This window comes from Gymnogyps californianus, chromosome 4 (genome assembly GCF_018139145.2).
Source record: "Gymnogyps californianus isolate 813 chromosome 4, ASM1813914v2, whole genome shotgun sequence".
Lineage (NCBI taxonomy): Eukaryota > Metazoa > Chordata > Aves > Accipitriformes > Cathartidae > Gymnogyps > Gymnogyps californianus.
The window spans coordinates 37569969-37593925 of record NC_059474.1 but is presented as its reverse complement, the minus strand read 5'-3'; the positions used below and the strand labels follow the sequence as shown (position 1 = coordinate 37593925).

Sequence of the window (23957 nt, the reverse complement as noted above, 5' to 3'; positions counted from 1 at the left end):
TGATCTCATGTGATGTCCAAAACATTTATAATACTGTAAGTGATGGGATCTAAAATGAGGGGGTGTTCTTATTTATGAGCTGTTCTGAATACTGTGAGCAATGATGATGCTTTAGATACAGAGTTGTTTCATGCAGAATTTGTAGGTACTTTTTTTATTCTGTGGTATATAAACATATCTTTAAAAACCTAAGCAAACTAATTGTCGTGGTTTAACCCCAGCTGGCAACTAAGCACCACACAGCTGCTCGCTCACTCACCCCCGGTGGGATGGGGGAGAGAATTGGAAGAGTAAAAGTGAGAAAACTCCTGGGTTGAGATAAAGACAGTTTAATAGGTAAAGCAAAAGCCGCATGCACAAGCAAAGCAAAACAAGGAGTTCATTCACTGCTTCCCATCAGCAGGCAGGTGTTCAGCCATCTCCAGGAAAGCAGGGCTCCATCATGTGTAACGGTGACTTGGGAAGACAAATGCCATCACTCCGAACGTCCCCCCCTTCCTCCTTCTTCCCCCAGCTTTATATGCTGAGCATGACATCATACGGTCTGGAATACCCCTTTGGTCAGTTGGGGTCAGCTGTCCCGGCTGTGTCCCCTCCCAGCTTCTTGTGCACCCCCAGCCTACTCGCTGGTGGGGTGGGGTGAGCAGCAGCAAAGGCCTTGACTCTGTGTAAGCACTGCTCAGCAATAACTAAAACATCCCTGTGTTATCAACACTGTTTCCAGTACAAATCCAAAACATAGCCCATACTAGCTACTGTGAAGAAATTTAACTCTATCCCAGCCAAAACCAACACACTAATACAGCATCTTATGGCCACACATGTGGTCAAGAGTGCCTGGCAAAGACCACATCCGCCACATTTCCAAGCAAGACAACAACATTTTTTAAGGAAGTTTCAGTTTGTTCTACGAGCAAATGCTACAGTATTTACAGCTTGGTGTCTCACTAAATAAATACATAAAAGAAAAAATCAGTAATATGTGTCTATGAAGGTACAGTGAGCTGGGGTTGTAAAAGTGTCAGTCTTCACTAGACATCTAGTGTCTTGAAATGTTCTTAAGCATCCCAGAGGATTTATTCTGCTCCACCCCTCAGAAGGTTTCTAATGACACTTTTTATTGCATATGGTCATGCCTTTGCCTAGTAACAAAGAAGCACTTTTTATCCATAGTTACAGAAAAGTTGAAGTGTAAAAGAATGAATAGTCTTCTGGATTGGCAGGAGAAAGGGAGAATCATTGTCTGAGATGGTATTTTAGAATCAATTGTATTCAGATTTTATTTTTAAGATTTAAGACCCTCCAAGTTTAGATTTCTTTCAGCTCAATATTTGTCCAGGTGCTGGCTCTGACCCATTTTTCCACCTGAAAAGGGAGCTGAGCTTATGCTCTTCTACACCACTTAGAGAATTATGCAATGTCTTACTTACTGATTTTTATTTTTTTTTAAGTGTATGGATTTGCCCTGGACACATATATAGCAACCTAATGGTATAACTGGAATAAAGCTTGACTGATTATGCCTGATACGCAGTTGCAACAGCAAATCCATAACTGCAAAATTAAAATATTTTCTTTTAATCCCACATTTTTTTATTTTGATTTGCATGCTACTGCACTATTTAAATTTATTTTGTTTTTTCTTCAGGCATAACTTTTAAAAGACCTAGAACATAGAAATATTGCTAATTATATCACCTATTTAGCAGTCACAAACCACAGAGGAAGAATTAGTGTCAGCGAAGGAGTTTCATGCAGCTAAAATCACAGAATGTTACAGTAGCTTTATTTTTTAGTTTAGTTTCCATTAAACTACAAACAATTTACTGAACACGGAAAATGCACTTATTTTTATTTAAAAATTTGATCCTCATAAAAATGATTAAATGGGTTTTCTTCAGACCTTCACATATGAACACCCACCCTCAGGCTGACAACAAGCACGAGAAATTCTAGCTCAAAGAAAATTGATTCAGAAAGTTATCAGCCATTGGAAATAAGCGTTTCGAATACAAATACTATCTCAATGATAACAGTAATAATGGGAGCTAGGGGAATACATGTGTGGCAAGAACGAATAAAACTGAAGCTGATTTGGACTGTGCATTTATATGAGAAGTTATGCAAGTAGATACGTCTATGCAAAAAGATCCTTACTTGATTCCTTATCCTGGCAAAAGACTGAAATAGGGGTGCCCTTTATCCAAAACCTTGGGAAAAGGACATAACTAAATCTGTTTCCCATCATCTGTGTTACACAGACTCCTTTCCCTTTGGATTCCTACTGCCCGAGTGCTTATTCATGTTTAAGTATGATACAACAGAAAGAATCATATGTGATCCTGCTAGTATATCTTCTGTAGTTTCTGTGACATTTTGGATATATTGTTGCCAGGATATAGGTCAAGCTCTCTTGTCCTGTTTTTGCCTGGTATATAATTAGAGTATTTTTTACAAACCATTTGACTGATACTTGATACCTTGAAAAATTAGGCATGCTTACTTATCAGTGCCCTAGTGAACTTCTAGGGCTGCTGAAGATTCCCAAGGGTGTGGGGTTATCAGCATGTTTATATGGCCTTGAACCCAGTGATGTCTGGTTTAGGTGCCTGAGATAAAGCATGTATGTAATCTCCTAAAAATGCAGTTCCAGTGAGCGGTTGGGGGTTTTTTTGTCACCATGCTCCTGCACATGGGGGAGAAAAATGGAATAAAATATTTCTCAACCGTTTAGGCTTTTCTGCAACAAAGTCCTAACCACAGGACTTTGATGAAGACACAACTTGTACTGGTAAAATATGTATTTTACCAAAGTAGCTTATAAACACAAAATAAGGTACTTAGGGAAAAGGATGTCTAATGAAATAGAACATTGATGGGTTTGCAAGCATAAATCTGTTTATTGTTTTCTTATTTCCCCTAACCCTTATGGCTTGTGCTGACAAAAGTTCTTCACTGCAAGCCAGGCATAGCTGGCAGGGGCAGACTAAAAGCTATTTCTGGGCTTCACTGCATCCTTCCGTTGGACAAGACAGCTTACTCGTATAGCTCCAAGTGTCATAGGAGCATATTAGAAAAACACAGAATGTCCACGCTGGGTCTGATCAAAGGCCCATCTAGCCCAGCATTCTGTCTGTGATGGCAGCCATTAGCAGATAAGTAGAGACTAATATAGCAGCATGACAGATTTGTAGTTATTCTTCCTACAATACACTCCTGGCCTCCAGCGCTTTAAGGCTGAAGGACTTCCTGAGTCAAAGGTGCTGTCTTTGTATTTTACAACCTTTGGTACATTCTTTTTTTCCTGTGAATTTGCGTAGTCACCTTTGAACGCATGGAAGCTTTTAGCATCTGTGACATTTTGCAGCAAGGAGTTTCACAGCTTAACTATACATCTCACAATATACTCCTCAGCGTGTTTTGAGGCAGCCTCATGGTAGTTTTAGTTTGACACCCTGTTGGTAGTGTTTTGGAAGAGGCAGTGGAGAGTTTCTCACCAATTTCTCCTCCATGCTACTCTTGATTTATAGATCTCTAGCATCTTCAGTGAGTTGTATTTTTTCCAGTCTGTTTCCTGATTCTTTGTAGGAAAGCTGCTTCAGGCCTTTGATCGTCCTTGTCCTTTTCTGAATGTTCTCCAGTTTTATGGCAGCCTTTTCAAGATGGAGAGACCAGAAGTGCAGAACATAGCAGATGTTTAACTACGATGGTTTCATACAATGCCTTAATGATGTCTGCTTTTTTTTTTTGATCGTAGAACTGTTATTTCCATAGATCTGTCTACCATAGCTCCAAGATCTCATCCCAGAATGATGAAAGTTGGCTCAGAGCCCATCTCTGGATGTGTAAAGCTAGGGTTGTTTCATGAGGACTTTGAAAAGTAGGATCTCACCCACATATATCACTTCATGTCTGTATCTCTTGAATGCTATCTGCCCTTATCTCCTAGTCACAGAGTGACAAGTGCTAATAACAAAATTTATGCAAATGAGCAACTGCTGCCTGTTTCTCAAACGTCAGTATTTAAATTTTCAGATCTTATGTTAAATAATAGAGAACTGATTACTACCTGCACTCTGCCAGCATTCGTAGAGTTTCCTTACCAGCTGTCCACCTCCAATATCTTTGCTCATATGCCTATGATACCCTACATGTATAACCACACACCACCATCTTCTTTAGCTCCCTCCTTACAGCTTCGGTGTTTCTATGAAAGTCTGCCTTCTCTCCATGTCACCTTTGGCTATAAAGCAAAACTTGCATGTTACATTTGCCACCTTGTTCTCCACTTCTCTCCCAGACCCTTTGCCTGTTTATCCACCTCTTTTTTTTGTATCCAGTTAAAACCAGACAGTAGGAGGAAACTGGAGTCTATCTTTCCATAGTTGTACAACCTCTGATGCCAGTTATCCTGCCACTGCAATGGACATAATGAAAGTACGATAGAAATGAGCTTGGAAGAGATCTCAAGAAGTCTTTTAGTTTACACCCCCATCTTGGAACAAGATTGACTGTTTCTAAACCATTTCTATCAGTTGCTTAGCATTTCATCATAAAACAATAACAGAATGCAGCAAATTTAACTCTCCTTCTGTCCCATAATCCAAAATAATAGGGATACAGCATGTAGGAAATGGTTTGATGTATTGTAATCAGGACAGAATTTTTGGTTATGTTTCTGTATTCTCTTCAGGTGCCGAAATCAGTCTCAAGCACAGCCACTATGTGTGTGTCACAGACCGATCTGAGATGCATAGTTCTCTCTTTCTGGGGAATCATAAATAAATCAACCAGAAATAATTGACGGTGGCTGTCCATTCAAAACCCAATCAATGTGAGCCTGAAAGTCTTTGTGACACTTTCTAAAAATGTCAGTTCCATTGCAGCCAGAGAATCAATATGTTTATTTAAAGGGACTTTAAGAATAAAAAAAGGACTTTGGTTTAAAGCAAAACTGAATGGAGTGGTAGGGCTAATCAGCACATTTAGACTCAATGTAAAGGTAATTAATTTATCCTCATAGGAGGAAAATAAAATTGGTGTGTTTTTTGCTTAAGAAGATAATTGTTTTTCCAGTCTGTTTCTGTTATCGTGTCCTAAATATAAAAAACCAGCCTTTAAAAGGGTTAAGATCAATTATTGTTTTTTGCTGGGGGACAGACTGAACAGTAAATTCCCCTCTGTATGGCTTGTAAAATGTAGTCTAAAATGGTGTTCTGATAACGGCGTATGTCCTTATTACATTACAAATACAAAATCATTCATTGTACTATGCTTGTCTGCCATTAGTATACTCTTTGTGGTCAATCAAGTAGTGTAATCACTTGTTGCTGTATCAAAAATACGGTTTTCATCTGAAATTGTCCTCCTACAAAAAATGATCCTCTGAGGTATACAAATTACAAGGTCACTCCTAATGTCCATAAATGACTTGTTAAAACTCAGAACTCCCCGAGCTTTCTCTTGTTTAAAATATTAGTGAAAAACACAAGTGGAAAGAAATGTCCTTGAGCCAGGCAGGAGAAAAAGAAAAAAAAAAAACCTAAACCTGTTTTTCTCTCTCTCACAAAATATGATAAATATTTAATTCTCTGACAAATGAGAATGTTGAATGCTTTTGACTAATTGGTGCTCTCCCAAAACGGTTGCATTCATTTTCATGTGGTGCAGCACGTACATTCAGAGTGACGGCATACCGAGGTACCAGATTCTGCATGTCCTCATCACGTTATGTTCTATTCTGCTGGTTCAGACATAGCTGGAAAAGTGTCTCAGGTGTTGATAGAAGCATATTAAGTACACATTGCCTTCACATCCTGACTGGTAAGAAGATAATTCTGATTACTGGGGAGGAACATTCTTACAACAGCAGTGAGTTTTGGCCTGCAATTTCAAGAAGACAACATAAGTACTTAAACCCTTGTTTGGGGACAAAGGCTATCATGTTTTCTTTTGTCCTGGGAGCAGTTTCTGAAGGTCACAAGTCAGGGTGTAAAACCACTGATTCTCTGGTGCTGGTAACTGATGTTATCCTAGCTCAGGTGAATCAGCAGTTTCACGCTGTATTGGGTTTGCATGGCAAGGTTTTGGTAGTGTGGGGGCTACAGGGGTGGCTTCTGTGAGAAGCTGCTAGAAGCTTCCCCTGTGTCCAATAGAGCCAATGCCAGCAGCTCCAAGACGGACCCGCTGCTGGCCAAGGCCGAGCCCATCAGCAACAGTGGTAGCCCCTCTGGGATAACATATTTCAGAAGGGGAAAAGTTACTGCGCAGCAGCAACTTCAGCCGGAGAGAGGAGTGAGAATATGTGAGAGCAACAACTCCGCAGACACCAAGGTCAGTGAAGACGGAGGGGGAGGAGGTGCTCCAGGCACCAGAGCAGAGATTCCCCTGCAGCCCGTGGTGAAGACCATGGTGAGGCAGGCTGTCCCCCTGCAGCCCGTGGAGGTCCACAGTGGAGCAGATATCCACCTGCAGCCCATGGAGGACCCCACGCCGGAGCAGGTGGATGCTCAAAGGAGGCTGTGACCCCGTGGGAAGCCCGCGCTGGAGCAGGCTCCTGGCAGGACCTGTGGCCCCGTGGGGAGAGGAGCCCATGCTGGAGCAGGGGAAGAGTGTGAGGAGTCCTCCCCCTGAGGAGGAAGGAGCGGCAGAGACAACGTGTGATGAACTGACCACAACCCCCATTCCCCGTCCCCCTGTGCCGCTGGGATGGGAGGAGGTAGAGAAAATCGGGAGTGAAGTTAAGCCTGGGAAGAAGGGAGGGGTGGAGGGCAGGTGTTTTAAGATTTGGGTTTTATTTCTCATTATCCTACTCTGATTTGATTGGTAATAAATTAAATGAATTTTCCTCAAGTCGAGTCTGTTTTGCCTGTGACAGTAATTGCGAGTGATCTCCCTGTCCTTATCTCAACCCACGAGCCTTTCATTATATTTTCTCTCCCCTGTCCAGTTGAGGAGGGGGGTGATAGAGCGGCTTTGGTGGGCACCTGGCATCCAGCCAGGGTCAACCCACCTCACACATACTGGCCTTTACTTTAAAAGGCCCTGGATGTAATTCCATTTGAGAGAGATCTCAAATGTTTGGGAAGATTGGAGGTTTACATGTTACAGTTCACTTCATACAATAAACGTGTGTCAGAGTAAAAGTGAAACTGTGAACAGACTCAGCAGGAAAAGCAGAGACTCTCTACCACAAGCAAGAAAGCTCTTTAATTTTCCTACCTGCTTAATTTTGCTATTTACACATTGATCTTTACATGATAAACGTGCAGAAGACATCTTTCAAGCCAGGAGAACAGACTCCCAGATAGTGTAAATCAGTGCAGGTCCCAGAGCAGGTATAGCCCTCCAGGTGTTATTAGTGCTAGTTAAGTTTAACATGCATAAAACCTTGTGTTGTGAGTTTGCTTGTTGTGTCAGCTGAGGTGCTGCTACATTTTTCCAAGCCCCACTGATCATAGAATCATAGAATCATTTAAGTTGGATGATGGTTGTTAACAAAACAGTATGTGCTGTCCATTGACTTGAGGTACCATATTTTTTGTCAGTTTGTCATTTTCAACAGTTGCAATGTTTTAGGCTTTCCATCTCCTCTTTTGGGCTTCTGTGATAGGAAGTCAAGCTCTTGCTCTCCTTCCTCCAGAATGTCCAAAAGGGGGATTGAACAATTTAATCCTTCATCTGAAACTAAATGAAAAGCAAAGCAGATTATTGGTATTGGATATTATTATTAACCCATATGCATATAACACACCTTGAAAGTTAGCTCTCACCTGTAATTCAGGTGGCATTCATGACTGCAGATTCATTTCAACTGATGTTTTCTTCCCCCAATATATGTAATAGATTCATTGGCCACTTGTCAGCGAAAAAGCTACTCTAATAAGCATGAGGACTAGTTGGCATTTTTGTTTGAAGTCTTAGCAAGGGGCAAAGACTGCTTCCCTGCTCCAAAAGGAAACTCTTGGTCAAAATACAGGCATATTGTCAGGATGTTGTGGAGAAGCTGGCGGTGCTGTGGGTCATCCTGTGACTTGTCAAGCTCCTGTCTGTTGCTCCCCACAGTATGACTTTGTGGAGCTCCTGGATGGCAGCCGGCTGATTGCGAGAGAGCAACGCAACCTGCTGGAATCGGAGCGAGCGGGGCGGCAGGCAAGGTCTGTCAGTCTCCACGAGGCAGGTTTTATCCAGTACTTGGATTCTGGCATCTGGCACCTGGCCTTTTATAATGATGGGAAGAATGCGGAGCAAGTGTCTTTTAATACCATAATTATAGGTAAGCATAATCTTCAAAGCTCTTACCAAACGCTAGGCTCTGGTCATGTTTTTTAGGAATACAGAGATAAGTTTTCATAGTTAAATGATCTGACTTTTTTTCACAGGTTTTCCATTCATAGTGTTTCTTTTGCTGCTCAGAACAAAATGCAGAATATCTATTTTAATTACTTGGTCTAAGGCATAAGGAGTGTACCTTCTTGTAATACAGTGCTTGAAAGGAGGACACTGTTTTGAAGTATTAGTTAAATGGCATAGGGCTGGATTTTAAGTATGGAGCTCATATGGTTTTACCATTATAATTTGAGCCTTTTTGTTGGAATGTAGTGTCCTAAGATACTAGAGGCATCGGCAATAGAAAATCACAGCTATTCGTGCTCTTCAAACAAACCAAACATAAACACTTCTCTCGCAGTGAGAGCATGCTGTCAGTTAGTAGTGGTTCAAATGATAGGTACTTCATGCGGTGGGCATCTGTGAATTATCCTCCTTTTTTTCCCTTTAGAGTCTGTGGTGGAATGCCCCCGAAATTGCCATGGTAATGGTGAATGTGTTTCTGGATCCTGCCATTGTTTTCCTGGGTTTCTGGGCCCCGATTGTTCGAGAGGTAAATCAACCCAGTGCTTTTCTCAAGTCAGTTAAGCAAGCATGAAGACAAATACATCAGGAAAGCAACTGGCATGTGACTTGATGCTTCGATGTTCTTCTTTATAAAGCTTTGGTGAAGAACTTGGTTTTAATTTTTCTGCCATGTTTTATTTCACAGCAGCCTGCCCGGTGCTGTGTAGTGGCAATGGGCAGTACTCCAAAGGACGCTGCCTGTGTTACAGCGGCTGGAAGGGCACCGAGTGTGATGTGCCTACAACTCAGTGCATCGATCCCCAGTGTGGGGGCCGGGGCATTTGCATCATGGGCTCTTGTGCCTGCAACTCTGGATACAAAGGAGAAAACTGTGAGGAAGGTAAATGAGTAAATATTTACCCCAGCACCTGCTGTTGTTGGTCAGGTTTCCAGCTGGCACATCCAGCTCTATCGATTTTGCTAGATCTAGATCATCCTCACTAATGGTGTTTCTTCAAAAATCATTTTAGAATACTAAAATCAAGTTTGGGAATCACTAGTACCACTGAATTCTACAGAATTATTATACTTTATGTATTCTCAAGTAATCAGTGGGAAAATTCTTAATAATGTGTGATACCTTTTTGCTTACCAGTGTATTTTTATTTATTTTTTCTGGCTGAGATCAGCTAAGAAGAAAGCACACAAAAAATAGATGTTGGAATACAGGAAGATTTACTGAATTTTCACAGTATAGAATAAATCATTAATGTATTGCATTTGTTAGTGATCTTTTCCACCAACCACATTGTGGAAAGTGCTGATTCAAATGCATCAGAGTGAAAAATGATGCATCATTTTTGTATTCCAGAGATGTGCATAATAATATTCGTTCTGGTGTGCTGCAAAATGCAGTTCATTTTCCATTCTATTTTTTTAGGGAGTAAAAAGCGCCATTTTCTTCCTCAATCAAATTGATTTTATTGATCTCCACGTACAAAGTAATGCAATTAAGTCTCTGGAATTAAATTTTCAGACCATTGACCCTACAAGTGTAACATTTTATTGAGTCAAATTGCTAAATTAAATCTCGTCATCTAAAGCACATTAAAGTGAATTAAGACAGATAGACAGTATGCAACTCATTTGTTTCTGAAACAAGTTGAGGGTCCTATACAGCTGTCAAAACTCTGTTGCGGTGGATTGTGTCAGTTGATACTGAGTGCTGCAGGGAATCCAGCACTTGTTACACTGTGGTTAGGCAGAACAGAGATCAGTTTTCCAAGACCCAAAGCCAATCTTGTTGTAATTCAGAAAAATTAGCAAACCTTGAAAGGTTCTTCAATTAACTCAGTGGTAGCCTGTAAATCTTGATGTCAGTTATGTGCACACACAAATTTCACAATACCAGAAGGTGATGTGGGAGCGAGGTGTTTTTGGAAAGAAAATTGCTGCTATGCAATCAGTGATGATGAAGAGTGATCGACCTTGTAGCCAGAGAAGAGAGGCTGGCACCAAGATACCTTGGTCCGCTCTATCTTTTCCTCACTCATTGCAGTGAAACAACGGTGAACTTCTCAGCTTCAACCTACTAATGTTTACTTTTAAGATGAGTGCAATGCTGCCTCTTTCACAAGGTCTTAAAATGTGGATTAAGCCCAAAAGTGCCGTGAGCATCTAGGGGTTGATTCCTGTTGTTAGGAATGACAAGTTTAAGCTGACCTTTCTCATTTTGCCACAGCGGATTGCTTGGACCCAGCCTGCTCCAGCCACGGCGTGTGCATCCACGGCGAGTGCCACTGCAACCCAGGCTGGGGTGGCAACAACTGTGAAATCCTGAAAACAATGTGCTCTGACCAGTGCTCTGGCCATGGCACCTACCTTCAAGAGAGTGGTACCTGCACCTGCGACCCCAACTGGACAGGTCCAGATTGCTCCAATGGTAAGGGTTAAAAGCACTCGCATTTTGTAAAATTATGACATCTTGAATAGCAGCATTTTAATGACATTATTGTGTTAGGACCTGACCTGATGAGCTGATGGAAGTCTTTGAGTTGACTTCAGCATGAACTGTGAATTGATTCAAAGGTTCAAAATAATTGATGGATTTGAAGTATTTGAAAATTGGTGTACTTGTTGGTATCTTTTAGCTGCCTTCACCTGGTAACTTCAGGTACTTTATATTCAAGTACAGAATGTTCTTTGTACGATACATGGATCTAAGTATCGTCTGACCTAATATATCTATTTAGAAACTTAAAACTACACTAGTGAAACGAGAGACAGTCACATTTTAAAAATCTCTCTAGCTAGTTGGAGGTATTTTTCTTGAAAAACAGACAGCGTTCAAGTTTGAAGGCAAAGGGAATGCAAGAATGAATCCTAAACAGCTTTCGAGGAAGGACGCAGGCTGCCAGAGTTGGTAGGAGTGAAAAGCAGCAGAGGGATTTCTTGAAGTCTGAAACTGAGCTTATTAAAACCATAGTCTGAACTTAGAAACAAAAGGAGAAAATTACTGGAGGTACTATCACAGAGAGTAGAATCTAAATATTTATAAAGTATGACAGCAGCCTTTTGACAAATACGAGTTTTTAGAATATTGTTTGGTAGCCACATATCAAAAGAGAAATCATGTCTAACTGTGAGACATGTATTTGTCTAAAACAGTTCATCTAACAACTCAGATGATTTTGTTAATGAAAACTGAACACATGGGCTAGCTGGGTTTATGCCAGCTTATGAATAAATATAACTTTTTCATGAGGAACCATCTTTTTAAAACAAATGTACTTTCTGACCAGGCTCTGTGATACTCCATAATGGTTTATGCATACGAGAGTGATAGGACAGAGTTCCAAACATTCAAGAAAAAGTGACAGAGAGGAGAAAATGTTATCTTCTGTTAAATTTGTTTAGAAGAAAAAATTATTCTCTGAACATTTCTAACATTAAAAATGGCTATTTGTGAGAGAACCTTTCTAGTTCTCAGGCAAAACATGGATCCCCTATTTCTTGACGCAGTGTCCTCAACACTATTTTTGATGATTCAGTTATGCTTCATTTTTTATTTATGTTTCAAGGAAAGATTTGTCATTAAAATAAAATAAAATATTTCTGATCTTCTCAAATATTTCAAAAGTGTCAAACTCACAAAAGAGCTTCGTAAAAATACACACAGACTATTTGCTGAAGTCATGCAAAATGACCTTCAGAGTGGTACACTAAAAAAGTAAATCTTACCCATAAACATTTTGTTAAGCTGCTAGAAGAAAAAAAGAACGAGTTATTTCCATCAGAGGGGTTTATAGGTTTGAAATCAGCAGAGCTTTCCTCTATCTTCATCAGCAGTTTGTCCGTTAATTAGCCCTTCAATTCCACTTCAATTAAATTAACTCTAATTAATAAATTCATTACAAAGATTGACGCACCTTGCTCAAAGCTAGTGTGCTAAAAGCTGATAAACACCTTCACCCTAATGAAAAATTGATTAGATTGAAGAGAAATAAACCTTTCTTTCTTGGAGCTGCGTTGACGTTTTGTGACTCTAAAGTTAATCAAACCATCTTGCATCTCTTAATCAAAAATTTAATTCAAAGTGGATATAAAATGCTGTATAGGAAAAAAAAAAAGGGAGGGGGAAACTACAGCTGTCTTTCTCCATAAAGGTTTTGGGCTGTGTCTTATGGGAAATGTCACAGCTCCTTGATACAGTGTTTAATGTTCCACAGCACTTTGAGACAGCAGATTATATTCTATGGGGGAAGAAAAACACTGTTGAGTGGGAAACTGGAAACCTTTCTTGCAGTGAATGGTTCTTTCTTTTGCTGTTGAAAATAATTTCAGTCTTTTATTACTAAACTGTTTGTTGTCTTTTACAAGAAAACAAAAACTAAATACAGTAGTTCTGTGAACCAGTACGTGGTTACAGCCAGCTGTATGCCAAGGAACTAAAGAGGTCCCTCAGGCTATATTGTATCTCCTCTTGTTTTTCTGTTGTCTGCTTAGCAGAAGTAAAGTTTGCTGGAGTCTGACTAAATGAACCAAAACTGTAAATGCAAAATCTGGCAGTCTAAATTATCATCTTATATTAGCTGAGACTTAACATGCGTTGTTTGGCCTCTGACTACCTTTGGCTGTTAACGTATTTTTCAATTATTCTATCAGTTACAAGATCCTGTTACTATATGTAAATGACAAGTTAAATTGCTGTATGTTGATTTATTTTTTTTAACAATCTATTATTTAAACCAGACTGTTCATAGCTGTCACTGCTACAAATTTACTGAAAGTAAAAGAGAATCATCTTTAACAGATGTGTCAGTATGTCAGCATAGTACTAATTTGTCTCACTAAGGCTGATTCTTTATAATGAAAAAATGTGTCAGAAATGGCACATTTGTACTTTGAAAGAAAACAGGGAGCTGGGTAGGGAGAGGAAACCTTGTTAAAATGAACTTTCATTAATACTAGATTTTCACTCACAACACACAATGACCTAGGTATATGTTACATTTAGTCACTAGGAGTACACTGTAAGTTCTAGTAGGTCTAGGTGCCATATAATCTAACATACAAAAGGTTACTCTTAAGACATATGTGATCATAAAAAATATGACTGAAAATTACTCAGAACTAACAGAAGAGCTATGGACACTTAAGGACCACTAAGTCTGCTGAATAACTAAGTGAGCATTAGCATAGAGATAAAACTCCGTACTCTGTATTTCTGTTGGGTCCTACCTGAAAATGCCTTTCACAGTAAATTCCTTTGCTTTAATTTTCAAAGATTTTACCTTTCTTATTCTTCACATGTTGAATTAAAATGTAGTGCTGCTAATTAATGCATACCCTCTCTCTCCCATGTGTACTCTCTGCCTCCTTTTCTCCCCCTCTCTCCTCTCGAATCCAGAAATCTGTTCGGTGGACTGTGGCACGCACGGTGTGTGCATGGGTGGCACGTGTCGCTGTGAGGAAGGCTGGACGGGCGCAGCCTGCAACCAGAGAGCCTGCCATCCCCGCTGCGCAGAGCATGGCACCTGTAAAGACGGGAAGTGTGAATGTAGCCAGGGATGGAATGGAGAGCACTGTACCATTGGTAGGCTGGCTATGCTTTACCCTGTCTTCGCTGCAAAATTCAAACAGCTGGCGCTGCTGGCCGCGCCTGAATAAGTGTATTACTTTGAAGCTTGTTTCTTCAAACAGAATATTTGCACGTGTCAGTCTGTGTAAAAGAGTTGATATTTTAAGAAAGGAAGTGGTCATATAATGGCTCATCAGTTCTTCATACCTAGTTTGCCATGAAAAGGAGGTGGAAGAATTTCCTTTTCAATCTTTTTCCTTTAACTGCCTTTTCCTGAGGGGGATGTGTCATGGTTTAAACCCAGCTGGCAACTAAGCACCACACAGCTGCTCACTCACTCCCCCCCAGTGGGATGGGGGAGAGAATCAGAAGAGTAAAAGTGAGAAAACTCATGGGTTGAGATAAAGACAGTTTAATAGGTAAAGCAAAAGCCGCACGCACAAGCAAAGCAAAACAAGGAGTTCATTCACCACTTCCCATCAGCAGGCAGGTGTTCAGCCATCTCCAGGAAAGCAGGGCTCCATCATGTGTAACGGTGACTTGGGAAGACAAACACCATCACTCCGAACGTCCCCCCCTTCCTCCTCCTTCCCCCAGCTTTATATGCTGAGCATGACATCATATGGTCTGGAATACCCCTTTGGTCAGTTGGGGTCAGCTGTCCCGGCTGTGTCCCCTCCCAGCTTCTTGTGCACCCCCAGCCTACTCGCTGGTGGGGTGGGGTGAGAAGCAGCAAAGGCCTTGACTCTGTGTAAGCGCTGCTCAGCAAAAACTAGAACATCCCTGCGTTATCAACACTGTTTCCAGCACAAATCCAAAACATAGCCCCATACTAGCTACTGTGAAGAAAATTAACTCTATCCCAGCCAAAACCAGCACAGGAGGTTACTTTTATTTTAAAGTGTTTATTGATTTATTTAAGTGTTAATTGATTTATTAAGTGTTTAAAGTATTATTTGATTTGTGCTTTTCTATTTTTATGTGATAGCTTTATATCTTTCAGAAATGACGCTTCCTATTGTTTTTCTTTTTTTTTTCTTTTATGGAGAAGGTCTAAAAAGTGACTTGCCTACACAAAAATGTCACTTCCACCTTGTAATAAATGTGATCTAGCTGCCCAAAATTATCTCATCAACATAATGCTCTATTTTAGAATTATATCAAATTTCTTACATGTAAGTAATGTAACAGCAATTTAATACAGCTGATTGAGAAGAAGCTATCCTTACTACAGCTTCTATGTTCCTGTAATCAAGTTAGTTCTAGCACCTGGAAACCTTTGGAAATTACTGTGTCTTTATCAGCGGAGTTTTTCTTACTCAGTTATTTACAGTCCGTATGTCCCATATACAGCGGGATATCCCTCTCCACTGCACAGGCCTTGACAGTGAGCTAGCATGAGAAATTACGCATGTAAATAAGGGGACTAAGAAAAAGTGGAGGAGGAGGAGGAGTTGCCAAAACGTTTATCATTTTTATATTGAATTTGTATAGCTGTAGTGCCAACAAATTCCGTTCCACACTAATCCCCCTTTGTGCAAGACGCTGCAGGTCTGTAACAGAGGAGGAGGGTCCTATCCAAACAATTTTTGTCTCAGCATAACCACACAGAGAAACTGTTGCGTGACAACAGGTAGGAAGTACAGACAAAGGAAATGGCAAGGGTCTAACTGTAAGAGATGACTAGCTTGTACTTAGGTGTGTGGGGAGCATTGCACAAAGCTCAGCAAAGGCTGTGACAGGAATAACAACGTGGCTCTGCAGGTATTTATGGGGCACATCTCCCAGGTGTGAGAAGCATCATGGCTGAGCACTTAGAGGCGGACTGAATAGACAACAAAAGAGGTAGCCACAGGTCAGACAAAGGCAAGAGTAAGATTGAGTGATGGGGAAATCATGGATAACCCAATAGTCCAAAAGAATTCCAAGAAGTAAAGAAAACCCATAGTTTTATGTTTGGAGAGATGGAGGAGAGTCAGTTAAAAGAGGTGATGTAGCCAGAGCAACAGGATAGGACAGTAAGAGCTGATGGATGTGAATATAGCATGATTTGCTTTTGCCACAAGCTAAAAAGGGGCTGGAGAATTTTAACTTTTGTGGATGTTTTGGAAGGGCTGTAACTCCGAATGTGTTAGCACAGCTAAGCCATCACTGGGGCATGAGCATCTAGAAAATAGTAAAACCCAAGCTGTGTTCCCGGGTAGCTTAGAGCCCTGACTGAGAGGCAGGGTGGTGGTGGTGCTGCGCTTGGTGGTCACGGGAAACAGTGGTGTGAGCTTTGAGGGCAGGGAAAGTGAGGGCCTGTTACAGCTGTATTAACTGATACCCACGTCATTGCACCAGGAAGATGAGGCAAGGTTTTATTTTGTAGAAGGGAATCAGGTGTGAAGTAGTAAGATTGATTTGTGAATTACTTTTTGCAGAAATCGCAATCGATTTTTTTTGTTGTTTACTAATGAGATTGCTCAGACACTTGAGGGAGAGAGAACCAAGGTGCATCTACAGAATCCCGGGAGAATCGGTAGGGTTAACATTTTTGAGGAGCTTCCAGAAAACATGCTGACAAAGAGAGTAGAGAGGTGGGGAGAGAACTGCTTTCTGAACAATAAAATAAAGTAAATCTTTAGAAGTAGGATAAAGCCTTTCCCTTGACCGCTTTAACTTGCCAACGAGCAATTACTCAGCAGATTGCTCTGCTGTTGGTCTCGCTGACCTTGGCAGCATTTCAAGGGTTGTAGTTATACACGGATGAACTGCTCTTGAACAATTTTTCCAACATATTAAGCACAAACAAGTTTTTCCTCAGCACTGCGCAAGCAGGTCTGTCTTCCCACCTGTTTATTCTTTAAATGGGTGTTTACTTTGTGGCTGCTGCTGTAAAGATAGTTAGATTTGTTTATATTGCCCTTACAGCCTCCAAGACAAGTAATGAGGTACAGGCTCTAGCCTGCTGTTATATTTATTTTTCTTAACGTTGTTTTCTTCAGGAGCCCAGGAGAAACCAGGTCATTTTATTGCTCATTTCCAAGAGTATTTCTGCTTAGTGGAGTAAAAATTGCTGCCTCTTCAGCTTGGCAGATGAAGAGTCAAATTGCCTTTCTCTCACCTGCCCTAGAGTAGGTCGTAGCTCTTTCTGAGCAATAAATTTCAAAACATGAGGGACATCAGAATGTTTCTCTGTGCGAACCAGTTTTTTATTGTCGCCCTCCTTTTGTAACCCAGGCATTTTATGCTACTTACAACTCTCAACTTGGTAGCAGAATATTTACGTAATTTGTGTTATGCGTATGAACGACTCCCACTCTCCCTTTATATGTCTAAAAATAAACAATTGCATCCTTATTTCTAAAAGTCATTAACCATTTAGCTGCAGTAGTGTGAAGTATTTTAGAAATGCAGATATATTTGTTTGTTGCAGCTATTAGCTGGAAGTCACATGAAGTGCAGCAGCCTAAATTTACAACTTCTTTGGGAAAGGAATATTCCAAAGAAGTTGTGAATTTTAAGGGTAATGCACTTTATTCACTTTTTGGGAAAGGAATAGCCCACCAGATCTCTAGCTGGATGCACAAGATGGGGTAGATATGTATGCATTAATCACAGAGGCGCTAGCTGGAATGGGTACTGAATCATCTAAATCCATAACTCTTTTGATCAAAGAGATTATGGTATTTTTGTGAAGCATGAATGCCATTTAAAATAGTAAAAATGTTTTGCACCTCAACTAACGATTTTTATGTATTTCTAAATGCTGACTATCTGTCCAGTCTCATTTTCAGTTAGCCCACTGTTTGTATTGTTAGTTGACATGTGTTAAAGGGTAGAAAGAAGGAAAAAATAAATGTATCTCCTTAATTAAAGCAAGGTAGTCCTTAGTTTTATTCCTCTCTTAATATCTATTAAACCCTAGATTGTTTCTTGAGTTATGCTGATTTTTATGTATACTTCAAGATATTCAAAAGGGAGTTTGGCCAAAGGAAATTCTAATTGATCTGAACTTCCAGAGACCGTTTTTTTGTTTTTATTTCAGTACTTCAGGACATTGGGAAGCAAAATCGTAGGTGATTGCAAAGGTTTGCTTTTTTTGTTCAGAAAAAATTTGGACATCTGCTTACCTGGGTTAAGCATCAGCATTCCCTAAGGCTGAGGATCACAAGATTGGAATTGGGAAATCATACACATCTGTATTTTATATACTTTTGGTTTGGGAGAAAGAACAGAATAGACTAAATAAAGCAGGTTTTTTTTCTTTTTTTGAAGCAATGTGTATAGTAAGGTGGGCAAGATTGTTCTGACTAATGCGGTAAACCTGATGTGTGTTGCTGATATCCACTGTTCCATTTTGCATCTCTGGCACAGAGTAGCTCCAACTTCAATACCGCACCTGATGTGGGCCACCCTTGTGAGTCATTGCCTTTGCTCTGAACACATACTTCCAAAGATTTATATCAAAGATGTTCAGCAGATAACTACATGCTCAGTGTTGTGATGAAATGAATCTAGTAAGAATTAACAAAACTCAAGATTTATTGCTATTGTTTAGCATCTTACAGGTTTGAACTAAACACTGGCAATGTATGTTTCAAATACTGAACAATTTAAGGCATCTAAATTGCTCTACTGTCTTTTTCCTCCTGAGAATTGTAATGTTTTACCATTTCCTGTATCCCCGTGAGAACAGGTTAAATCAACAGTTTACTGCAAAGCTATGGAAAATCACCTGTCAATGGTTTATTTGGTCTGGGAGTGACATTCATGGGTCTGAGGTGAACATCCATATATTATTTTGTGAAGCTCAACCTGCATCTCAATGCGATACAAGACCGCACATGCACAGCTGGTGCCCAGGTGATAGCCTGGATGAAAATTTGCTCTGTAATTAAGTTTTCATAACACAGTTGTGCTAAAATATGTTTTTGTTTCTTTTCTGTCCTGGATTGCAATGAGTTCAGTGACCCTCTCCTGTCTGAGTAGTTGTTTTGTGAGATTGGAACAGATATTATTTCAGAAAGTCTATTATTTTTTGTGATATAACTGGCTTGTACTATGAGTAAATTAAGTAACTGTCATAGGAAGCCCATAAATATGAATACTTTTCCAGCTGCTTTTCCATTAAACTCTGTTAGCTGAATGAAATTAGTAAATAATTATGTTGGTGGGGAATCTGCTATATCCATGTGCTGTGTAACATCTCAGTTTTACAATGCAGCTTAATTTTTTCTATAGACCAAATTAGTTTTAGAGTAATCTAAATTGCAAATTGGCCAATTTGCATTAAAACTATGCCTTCTTGTTTAGATTTGTCAACACCTCTTTTTTAAAAAGTCTTTAACATTAAGCATGGGTGGGTAAGACCATCTGTTTATGGAGCTTGCCTGCAGCTCCGTTACTTAACACATGAGACAGGTTACAGCTGTTTAATTGTTATCGTGTTGAACGATTATCTTTCAGTCCAAAATTAATATTTATATATGTATGCATGGAAAGTATGCCATTAAACATAAGTGATCTAAATGTGGATTAATGTCATTAAGCATTCATATTAATCTCTCAGGAGGGCTGAAGTTAGCATCGTGGTACTTTCATGCTACTTTTGAGTGCTGCATGAGGCTACTTTCCCTGGTACACAGAACTGAAATTCACATCCAGTGGTGGTCCACTGTAGAAGTGTACAGCTTGTAATATGTTTATATTCCAGTGAGAATTGGGATCTAATTGGTTTATCTTCTAAGAATTTCCCCTAAAGTTTAGTTGAGAAAAAAATAACAAGGGACAGCAAAGTACTTACTTTAACCTTGTTCTTTGCATGGAAAGACACTAACATGACATTCAAACCAATCAAACCAAAAATAAATTTTCTTCAGCAAGAAATTTCTTGTTTCAGCTATTTTAGCGGTAAAAACAGGAAACTCATCTAGTTTAGGTATTCAGAATTATGAAAAAAATAACATCTAGAGCACACTCCTATAAGTGTGTTTCCGTTAGTACAGACTCTGTCCTGGTGACTAATTAAAGGGGTTTTCTGACTAGGGACAAACATGAAGGCATTTGTGTGCTGGTTTTCTGTGTGACCATGAGCAGTCGAAGCTCAGAAGTACTGCTAGTGTTGAAGAATGCTAAGAAGTAATCTCCTCCACTAAGTTACGTGGTCTGCACCTGCTCTCTTCAACACGTGTTTAGCTTAGGGCTCCTTGTATTACAGATTTCAAATATGACTACAGGGAAATGACACTTTATCTCTTTATAAGATCAGAGAGCAAGTCAAGACAAATGTGTTCCTCCTGTTAATTAAAGGAAGTGCTTATAGAAAACTTGATATGGCTATATATCATTACACTATATATTTTTGAAGTATGGGCTTGACAAAGTCAGTCATGGACCAATTTGAGGGCTTGTTTGATCTTCTCCACATTTGCAGGTTAGGGGGAGACCAGCATGGATAACCAGTATTATGATGACCACCGTCATTTTAGTACTGATGCTAAGTTGCCAAGCATGATTTACTTTTCTCTGAAGTTTAAATTACTGAGAATGTTCATATTTCATAGTGTTTTAATGTGTCAGGTATTTAATGTACCTTAATGCATTCATGCCAAGAATTCTTCATAAATTTTAAGATTCTTTTGAGATTTTTAGAATTTTGATCAGAAGGAAATTTTTGTCCTTCAAATTAGAATAATTACTGCTGTATGAATATATTCTGTAATTATCAAAATCCCTAAATTTATGTTTTTGCTTAGTTTTGAGTTCATGGAATTATACCTCAGTACAAATTTCATCTTAAAAGTAAGATTGTATCTGAATGAAGGTATGACCTTTGACATTCAAACAGTTTGTTCTCAGATAAAATCAACCAAAGATTCAAAGCTAATTATATCAAATATCAATTAGTTCACGACAATATTGTGAGTGAAATCCTACTTTGAAAACACCTGACTACATTGGAGTTGGGATTTCACGACAATATTTATACCTATACCCTCAATGCAAAAACTACATGAAAAAAAGAAGATTACTTTCTTGGCACCCAGAGGACTGATAACCACAGTTTAACAAGATTTCATGAAATTTAGAACAAACATGGTTTTGATCTTTCCTGTGCCTGAAGGGTACGTTATTAATTTGCCAGGCCAAGCCTTGAATATGTAAAATATTTGTATATTTGGTAACTATAAAAATATTCAATTAGCAGGTAAATTTCAGATAGCGCATGCATGTCTGAAGCTGTGAAAAAAAGTGAATTATTGGTCAGGCCTTAACACATTTCAAGACCAAGTATCTCAAATACAAATTACCTGTTAGCATATTTTAAATTGCTAATTGGTTGATTTGCATTTAAATGAGGACCACATGTGAAGTTCAATTTAGGCACATTTTCAGAAAGCAGCAGAATCCTCTGAGATGTGAAGAATTTTAAAGCATGTTGCAAGGCTTACTTGAGCTGAAGTGGCCAGAAAGTAAGTGCTTTTGTACTTTGTATAGTTGCATGCCGGTCAGACACATTCTGAAAGTACTTCCAGTCAGGAAGAAAGATGGAAACAATAATGCTTCCCGTCCCATTCCATCCCCTAATACGTTTTCAAGCCAAATTTATCTTTTATGCAGTTCTTAATGTAAGTGTCAGGTTTTACCTGCATCTGAGGCAGGTCTTTGCAAGTTTGTCAGAGGTCTCAAGTAGGTATTGGAACTTTTTCAGCCTGTACATGTGGGACAGTTTTAAATCTTTAATGGTATATACCCTTTCTTCTACATCCTCTTCCAGCTAAATAGATGTTAAACAGGAAACAACACTGCTCACGCACTTATCAGCGGTCCCAAACTTCCTGTGTCTACTATATCCTTAAAAGCAACTGAACCTTTTATTCTAAGATACATGTGGCTTTCCAGTAACAATGATGAGAAATCTTACTTTATAGTAAAATTGGGATGGACTCCAGAACAAAAAATCTGAAGAGTAGTGGGCTTATGTGCCTTTGTACATAAAAACCCATAAATGGTTGCTCCAAAGAATGGTTGTGGGTTTGGCAAGGGATAAATGGCAGTGAATTCAGGTCTCTCTGCAGAAACGTATGCAGCAGGTATCTCTGCTGCAGGTCTATGTAGACATTGGAGAAGAGTGCAGAAATGATGAAGAAGGTATGATTTCAGGGTGAGGACTATGTTTTGGCCTATGTAGGGAGGAAAACAAAGAAAACTGCCTGAAACTATTATTCCATCCATGTGTTCTCCTTTACAAGAAGGGCAAGATGGGAATTCAGGAGTAAAAAAGTATCAAAAGGCAAGAGTGTTTGTAATCCTCCTCTATTGGCAGCAATGCTCTGAACATATGGTATGTCTAAGACAAGGTTCTTATAAACTCAGAAAGGATGACGACCATGAGCTGCTTACAGTGGAAGAACATGTGCTTTAGTACTGTTCAGTGATGAATAGAGAGAATTACATTTGCAAATGATACCAAAGCCCACTGCCCCCAAGCACTTCGGAAGACAGGACAAGAATTTAAAATTATTTTAACAAATAGCACAGGCTATGCAGAAAAATAAGCTGCAATTCAACAAGTGCTGGGTTCTGTGCTTAAGTAAGAATAATCAGCTGCACAGATTCAAGTTAGGAAGCAGCTCACCAGGCTGAAGAGACTCAGAAAAGGCTGTAGTGGATGATGAATTTGACATGAGTGAACCGCTCTGAAGACAGGCTAGAACAGTGGCTTTAAAATTTTATGAATTCTGAACTCCTTTAAGTTTTCTGGTAGAGGCATGGAGCTCCTCAGAAATTGCATATGGATGCATGGCTTTTTTTAGTCACTCTTTGAGAGTAAAAGCAGTTGCTTAAAGGAATCAATACACTATTCCCTAAGTCTGCTGTGGGTGGGATAAGAAATACTGGGTTTAAATATCACAAGGGACATTTGGTTTTTTACGGTCAAAAGATATTTTAATTGTCAGGATAGTTAAACTGTGGCTGGGTAGAAATGAGAGGAACTTAAGGGGGATCTGGTAGCCAGGTCAGGAGAAGTAAACCACCACAGACTGAGTCTTGAATAGGTTAGAGGGGTCAGACCAGAGCTGTCAACTCTGAGTTTTGTACTAGTTCCCCCAAAAGAAGCACAAAAACCTGTTTATACAAACTGCATTCTCCCTAAAGCTTGTAATGAAGCTCTCAGTTTCTCTTCTGTTGGCAAGTGTCTGTGAAACCACTGATAAAGTGTGTGCTTCATCCCCTGCTACTGCTTGGCTGCACAGGGAGTAAGAAATAATGTTCATAACACTTTGTTAGCACAAATGGCAGAAGCGTAGGTGGTTCATCTAAGCTTCCCTGTTGCTCACCATGAAAAAAATGTAATGCCACAGAATGGAGTCTTTTTTTTTCCCATCCTTTTTTCCAGTTTACTTTGTGTGCATAGCACTTGAGAACTTTCAAATGCCCAAAAAACATGTTAAAAGAACTTTAGTGAAGTTGCAACATCAAGAACATAAAGTTAGGAAGCCACAAGAGAACACTTTTGTGTGTTCATTATATCATTATATCATATAACAGAAGATATAACATATATTAATTATAGCATATACATGTCATTGTAATAAAAAAATACAATATCTTTAACTACTCTTCCCTCTGCACCTGACGGACCTGATTTAAGAACATTGCAAGGCTGTGTGGGGCTGTCACATGCAAAAACTCCGCTTCATTTGTGCCAGAGACTGGTGCCCGGGGTGATCTCGTTAAGAATGAGTTTGAAGAACTGGATTCCACCCTTGCTTCTATCACGTATTTTACGTTAGTCGTTCACAAAAGCAAACTTTAAAGGAGTGTCCTCTGACTGTTATTCATTTTCTGGGGACCTGACTTGCTTGTGTGTGAATTGCTGAAATGCTGGTTTGTGTATGAAATCCTGTATAATTCTAAGCATTCTGGAAAATCACATCATAGGTGTTTGCAGCCAAGTGGATGGAGACTTCTCACTTTAATCTTTCTATGCCTTAGTTACTAACTGGTAAAATGAGATAAGAACACATTCTCTGTTCGCACCAGTAGTGTGAAG

General features: G+C 39.5%; 1 protein-coding gene across 1 annotated transcript in view; it reads left to right on the top strand.

Annotated features, from left to right (window-relative positions):
* TENM3 (teneurin transmembrane protein 3) overlaps positions 1-23957 on the top strand; it is a 388381-nt gene that overhangs the window by 294710 nt on the left and 69714 nt on the right. Inside the window, exons 8-12 of the mRNA XM_050895382.1 lie at positions 8065-8275; positions 8780-8881; positions 9041-9235; positions 10577-10777; positions 13745-13930. Coding sequence (XP_050751339.1) covers positions 8065-8275; positions 8780-8881; positions 9041-9235; positions 10577-10777; positions 13745-13930 — 895 coding nt within the window. The remainder of the gene's footprint in view (positions 1-8064; positions 8276-8779; positions 8882-9040; positions 9236-10576; positions 10778-13744; positions 13931-23957) is intronic.